We start from the raw sequence: 7,070 nt of genomic DNA, 5'->3' as shown, positions 1-7,070 counted from the left end.
CGCAGCGCAGTGTGGGGCGCGTAGTTCCGGCGCGGCGGCGGCGGCGGCGCCCGGGCGCCCGTTCGGCGCGGTGCATTGTGGTCCGCGTAGTTCCGGTGCGGCCTCGGCGGGCGGCGTTGGCGGGCGGCGAGAGGCCGCGGTTGGCCTTGTGGGATCTGTAGTTCGGCGGCGGCCCGCGCCCGCTCTCCCCCGCCGCCGGGGCCCGCCGCGGCCCCCCCCGGGAGGCCGCCCCGCCATGCCGGGCTTCACCTGCTGCGTGCCGGGCTGCTACAACAACTCGCACCGCGACAAGGCGCTGCACTTCTACACCTTCCCCAAGGACGAGGAGCTGCGGCGCCTCTGGCTGAAGAACGTGTCCCGGGCGGGCGTCAGCGGCTGCTTCAGCACCTTCCAGCCCACCACCGGCCACCGCGTCTGCAGCGAGCACTTCCAGGGCGGCCGCAAGTCCTACCTGGTGCGGGTGCCCACCATCTTCCCCCTGCGCGGCGTCAACGAGCGCAAGGCGGCGCGGGCCGCCCGCCGCCCCCGCCCCGCCGCCGCTGCCGCCGCCGCTGCCGCCGCCGCCGCCGCCGCCGCCGCCGCGCAGGGCCCCGGCCCCGCCGCCGAGGCCCCGGCAGGGGGCGCGGCCGAGGACGTGAAGCCCATCGACCTGACGGTGCAGGTGGAGCTCGGGGCCGCGGCGGCAGCCGGGCCCGGCCCCGGCCCCGGGAGGCTGCCGGTGGCGGTAGGGGAGGACGGTCCGCTGGAGGGCGGCCCCCCGGACCACTCGTACTCGCTGTCGTCGGGCACCACGTCGGAGGAGCTGCTGAGGAAGCTCAACGAGCAGCGCGACATCATCGCGCTGCTGGAGGTGAAGATGAAGGAGATGAAGGGCAGCATCCGCCGCCTGCGCCTGGCCGAGGCCCAGCTCCGCGAGGAGATCCGCGAGAAGGACCGGCTGCTCCACGCCGCCAGCGCCGGGGCCCGCAAGCGCCACGGGCTCTGAGGGCGGGGGGGCGCCCGGCCCGGCCCGGCCCGGCGGGGCCCCGGGTGGACGGAGCGGAGACGGGCCCGGCCGCGGCCCCGCTGCCCCGGGCTCCCGCTGCCCGGTTCCCCCCGGCCCCGCCGCCGCCGAAGCCGCCCCCACGGAGCCCAGCCCGCGCCGTCGGATCCGGCCGCTGCCGAGGAGCTGCCGAGCCCCGTTCTGAACACGGTGCTCCCCCGGAGCTAACGCTGCCTGCGCCGGGCCCTCCAGCATCCCCCGTGGGCTGGCAGCAGTGGAAAGAAAGCATCTGTTGTGGTTTAGGGTAGATGGGACCCCGTGGCACCACTAAGTGGATGTAGGGTATCGGTTTTCAGTGAATAAACTTGCTCCTGTGCTCAGTGAGGTAACAGGAACACTACCCCCTGGAGAAGGCCTGTCTGAAAGTATGGTTGGCACTATACCCGTCATAGGAATGAACAACAATGTTTTGCTTGGCCTCGCTTAGCAGAGGCACGAGGAAAGCTTTAGAAACCCTCTCAGGGTGATGTGTTTCTTCAGTAAATTACTGATGCCATAAAAGACTGCCGTTTCTAGTGTGAAAGAATCCCCCAATTAAAGAGTGCTCTTGTACTATGTAGTTTTTGCTTTCTCTGCAGTACATATGTATTTGTTACAGATGTCTCGATGCTCTCAACACTAGCAAGGATTACGGTCTGGTACAAAGAACCTGGTGGCGTTTGACGGCTGTAGTTTATCTCGTTGGCGTAAGAACTCCCTCTCATGAAACAGAGGCTTCGTAACGTGTTGGAATTTAAATCCTTGGCTTTCGTTCAGCGAACTGGGATGAACCAGAAGTGAAGCAAATTTATCTGCAGTGGTTGCAAACCCTTGCTGTCTAATCCTAAACTAGTTGGCATGACTAATAATCTGTACCTTAGGCAAGACCTTACTGAAATGTGCTTGCGTGTTCTAAACCAAGATGTAAGAGTATTTTAACAAATCTACGTGGAATGATTGTGTAGTTTCTGTTTCTAGCCAGCGTTAGTCCCCTCACGTTCAGTGACAGGAAACCAAATCAAAGTTGGCTAGAAAGCTGGCGGAGTGAGGGTAGCAAGGTGACTAGCTTGGCCTGAGCGCGGACTTCCAGATTAGCCAGCGGAACAGATACGTCAGTGCTTTCCAGGAGGAGGGCATCTGGCGCGTATCGTGGCTCTGTCTCCGTGCGTGCTTCGGGGGCAGTGATGTGTGTTGAAAACAAAAGGCAGTTCACCACAGTGTGCCCATAATTCCTTCTGAGGGAATGCCCAGACGGCTTCTGGGTCTGTGAGATCTTCCTCCTCCTGTACTCAGAATGTGTTACACTCGGTAGGTCGGGATATCAATTTTACTAAATTTTATATAAGTATTTTCTAAATGTAAAAAGTATCTTTAGTTTGAAAATATTGTAATCTTTGTAACACTGGCTAACATAGCTTTACAACTGTCCGTTTCAATGCTCTCTGTATGAGTGAACAAAAGGGCACATCGGCATTTGGTAGCTGGAGGTTTATCTATCGATCATGTAGCCAGTTCAGCTAAAGGCACTGGTTGTCAGAGCCTGCTATGTGATGCATGGGTCATTTCGTTATTAATGTGTGTACTGAGTTGGATGGTTGACCGTGAGGATACTACAGGTCTATTCATGTACTAAGTATTTCCCGTTATTTCATTTTAATTTATTTTCTCCAATCTGATATGTAGCTCTAACTTCAGCTCTGTGGTGTACTGATTTTCCTGCAAGTCAAGTAAGCGGCAAGGTTTGTTTTTTTGTTTGCTTTTTTCTTTTTTGTAGGGAAAGCAGATACCTGCTACACCATCTGATTTAGCATATGAAATTGGTCCAGCAGATCTATGTTCCCATGAAGACAACAGGCAGCACAACGTCTCTCCTTACAAACGAGACCATTTGTGCATCCTAGCTTCTTGAGAACGTGCGCGTTGTAACAGTCATGGTACTTTTTTATTTTACCATTGGAATGCACTTCAGGACGTTCAGCCATTTGGCCTGCTGGACTGGTTAACTGCTGGACTGTTTGACTTCTCCAGGTTACACTGAGGTGCTAACATGCTTAATTTTAATAAAGTATATTTTGTTTTGTTATGTTTCCTGCTTCCATGCTCTGTAATTATGAAGGGTTCTCAGAGGGATTGTTCCTGCAATTGGACAGATATCGTTCAGTGTGTTGCAATGTGTTCTGTCCAAAGTAGCAAAATGTCCTTCTCTTTAACCAAAGGAACTCTCTAATTTCCATGAATAATGATCCATTTAAAAAATTAACATTGCATTTTTGTTGGCAGTAGTAGTTCTACAGCATCCTCATCTCCGGACATCGGGTTTCCTTTTAAATACTGACTCACTGCTTCCGCCCTCTCAGTGAGGGTCAGGTTTTATCAATGTGAAAGTTTTGATTTGCTAAACATTCATCTCAAAGGCTGACGTACCAAATGAAATGAAAACAGGACATCTGCAGCTAGGCTGACTGGATTTCTGAAGGGTTGGTGGCTGCAGCTTGACTTCTCTTTTGGAATGGTTTTTATTCCTCAGGAACTCCACAGCTGCAACAGCCCGGAGTTCAATTCACATAGGGTAAGGAAGAGGAGTTCGAGGTCTGTTCAGTGTACTCATGTGCCTGTCTACTCGGGACTAGAGCTGTTCTGATGAGCGAACAGCTACTAGGACAACAAACAGCCTCTAAATAGCCAGGAGTGATTCGAGCAGCGAGAGCTGACTTCCCACGCAGTACTTCCACCAGAGGGACAACACGAGGCTCACGCACCACACATGGCTGAGGAAGGGGAAAGCGTGGCCTCCTGAAAGCCAGCCCACTGCAGCGTGCAGGGACGAGCTAGCATGTAGCATCTGCAATAGAAATGTGTGATTCCACTTCCCAAAGTTCCTAATTGCAGATTACTTAGAAGTATTAGTGTTGAATGAAAGGGGCAATTACAGCTGGTGCTTTCTTAGGTTGAACTAGAAACACTAAATGACAAAAGCAACAATTTTTCCGCATGCATACTTTCCACCATTTGCTGCTAAATTAAGGTAAGTGAGCAACGGTATGGGCAGTGAATTAAGAGGCTATTTCTGTAGGAAGGTATCTTAGTATGTAAACAAATAAACTGTTGTTGTTCAACACAAATGCTTTTTCTTCCATTTTAACACCTCACCTTTCTGCATGCTGTGTTCTGATCTGGCATATACCCTCCCAGAATTCTTCGGCCAGCACCAGCTATCTCTGTTTGGTGCATTCCTGTGTGTGGGACCTGATGTTTAGTTAGAATGGCTTTTATTGTTCTAAGGGAAAACCTTAATTTCATCTTCAGAACAGAACAGGGGAAAGACGCAAAGAAGTTTCTTTCCAATGCAAAACTCTCTCTCCTGTAGATGAAACCCTAACCAACCTCTCTCTATGCGCATGAACAAGGCTTGCTTGATTCACCTATATTTTAAAGAGCAGTATTGCTCCCATTAAGTTATTGGATATACAGTTGTTTTCATGACTTCTGACACAGCATCTTGCAAGGTGGGTTCCTCCACAAAGAATATTCTCCAGTGCTCTGTTCAAACCGTTTATCTGCGTTGCCTACTGCCTCTGCTCACAGTCCTGCCCTCCATTCCTACGCTGCCTTGTGACCTGAGCCCTGACGTGTCAAGGACTGAACAGGGCAGAAGTTACTGTGCCAGTGAACGTCATTATGCAGAGGCTGGAGGCTCCTCTGGGAATTGGTGTTCTAGAAAGCATGGACTGATAGGCTGGGTGGGGAATGTAACTCTGATACAGCCTCAGACTTCCCTGTTCTCTATACAAAGAGAATAGATAAAATACAGGGCAAAATTGAGAGAGAGAAAGCACCAACAATTTCCAAATTTCTGCTCCTCGCCCTTTTCCTTCTCAGCATCTCACCACATCCCCTCTTTTCTGTCAAGGCAGGGGATTTGAGGTCTGTTTGTGGGGCACCCCCCTCCTGTGCAGGCTGGCTACCCTTGCTACTCTTGACCAGAGCCCAGGCAGTCAGAAAGGCTCCTGGTGTCGTTCCCAGATCCAGGCAGCAGCAGCCTCCCAGGACCAAAGGAGGTATCTAAAGCTTTCACTTCCGTCCTCAGCATAACAAAGGAGCACTCCTAGGGTCCTTCCCAGCCTGGGGCAGGTCGCGAACTCAGCATTGCCTAAGGCCTGGGTAAGAAGCTGCCAAGGATGATCAGTCAGGGTGGGTGCTGCCCAGCCAAACGCATGCCTTTGTCGTGCACTTCACAGAACAATCTGGTCTTCATTGTTGTGCTTATTCTAGTTTTTAGACTGCAAATTTTCTAGGGTAAAATTTCTCGCTTATCCACTTCCATACAGCATGCAGCAAATCAGGGCTCCGATGCTGTCTAGGTTCCTAGGAGACACCATTCTTAACCACTGCCAAAAAGTGAGGAATGGGTTTAACATAGCTGTTGTCCAGTCAGTTCTCATTTCGGAGGCCCGACTGCTTCCCAGCAGGAACGCTGCAGTTCAGACAGGCGGGCTGGGACAGCCTCAGCCACCAGGCTGGTGGCTGCAGGGCACCAGCCACACCTGCACCAGTCCCACAGCTGATCTGGGAGTCGCTGTGCAGGCAAAGCGCACAAACAGTGTGGTGTGCTCTTCTGGATGATGATTTTACCACCTGCTGGTGGACCTTCACAGCTTCGCTCTGCTCCCTGAGTTAAGGCACAACCTTCAGTACATCCCTTCTGATAGAAAATGATTTAGAAACAGCTCTCACGCACACTAAAATCCAGTTACTTCCTTTCTCAGGATGATCCGTTCAGCCCTCAGCATCCTGCTTCTACTTTTCCCCCCAAATCATATAGCAATTCACCCTTGAATTCTTACTGTGTCTGTCCTTCAGATATTAAAAACTACATTGCACAGAGCAGAAAGGAGCTACCATGGATGGACCAGCACATCTTACGAGATACATACCCCACTATTGTGGCTACTACAGGAATAGTAGAAGGAAAATCAATACTATGTTATCACAAGGCCTGCAAGTTCCAGACTGGGCCCCGCATTTGGAACTGACTCAACAACACAACAGATACAACAAGGGATCCTACAAGGGTCTATGTAATGCACATCACTTTGCCTCTCCACGTGAAGAACAAATGAGAAGTAGATTTTCCTATATTTTCACAGCTTGGCATGGGTGTGCAATCAGACCTGTTCCTAGATACTCCTAGATAAATCTGATGCGTCAGGCTTGCTGTACAGAAAATATTTACCTGTATAAGCGTCACAGACTCCATGACTTAAATCTGTTTGGTTTTGTTCATGACACGAATCCTTAAGCTGAGTCCACAAGGCCCTCTGGTCAGGGTGGTGCCAGGGAAGCTGACAGCTCTCCCTGGGCAAGAAGGATGTCTGCAGCAGCCACAATGCGCAGAGCACATGAATGCATGGAGGTCTGCAAACATCATGATAAAGGCAATGAAAAATTTCATCTCATTTCCCCTAGGCATGAACCAGCACCTCAGTAAAAAAAAAAAAAAAAAAGGGGGGGAAGAGAGAAAAAAAAAAATCTATTTGTCGTGCAGTTATTCTTCTGTTGGACTCCACTAGTGAAGTATCAGCTCCCTACATTCACTGCTTCCCGCTCATGTGGGGGAAGAAGCCATGAGGCAGAGACGGGTGCAGTGCTGGTACTCAGTTTCACCTTTTTTCAAATAGGAGAGAACTCCCAAAAAGTGAGAAAACATTTGGGAAACACTGACTGGCTCTTTTAGTGGCTTGTCAGACGAGCCTAGGGAAGAGGCTCAGTGGTGGCCACCTTCAGTCTCCTTTCCGATTTCCTCAGCCTTCAGCAGCAAGCCCAGGCGGACGTATTAAGGACACGTCCCCAACGCTGCCTCGAAGCAGCAGACGGGCAGCACACAGGTTTGTAGGCACAGCTGGGAGCCTTCGGAGCTGGGCCAGTGCTCATGAGTTGGCACAGGACAGCGGCTGAGCTGCTTTTCGGGCTGTCCCACAACCTGAACTGCCAGGTCATGAGTTGCTGCACACCTCCGTGAGCCTCCCCTGCTGCTGCTGTGGTGTGTGAC

At 51.8% G+C, this 7,070-nt stretch overlaps 1 protein-coding gene across 1 annotated transcript; it reads left to right on the top strand.

Moving 5' to 3' along the window:
- The first annotated feature begins 24 nt into the window (after positions 1–24).
- Positions 25–3,101, top strand: THAP11 (THAP domain containing 11). Its single transcript, XM_083852063.1, is given in 3 exon segments — positions 25–534; positions 536–600; positions 603–3,101. Coding segments are annotated over 3 exon segments (747 nt in total). The 5' UTR covers positions 25–235; the 3' UTR covers positions 986–3,101.
- Positions 3,102–7,070: the final 3,969 nt, after the last annotated feature.

This window comes from Anser anser, assembly GCF_964211835.1.
Source record: "Anser anser genome assembly, chromosome: 11".
NCBI lineage: Eukaryota > Metazoa > Chordata > Aves > Anseriformes > Anatidae > Anser > Anser anser.
Note: the sequence above shows the minus strand (reverse complement) of the source record. Positions and strands in the feature narration are given on the sequence as shown.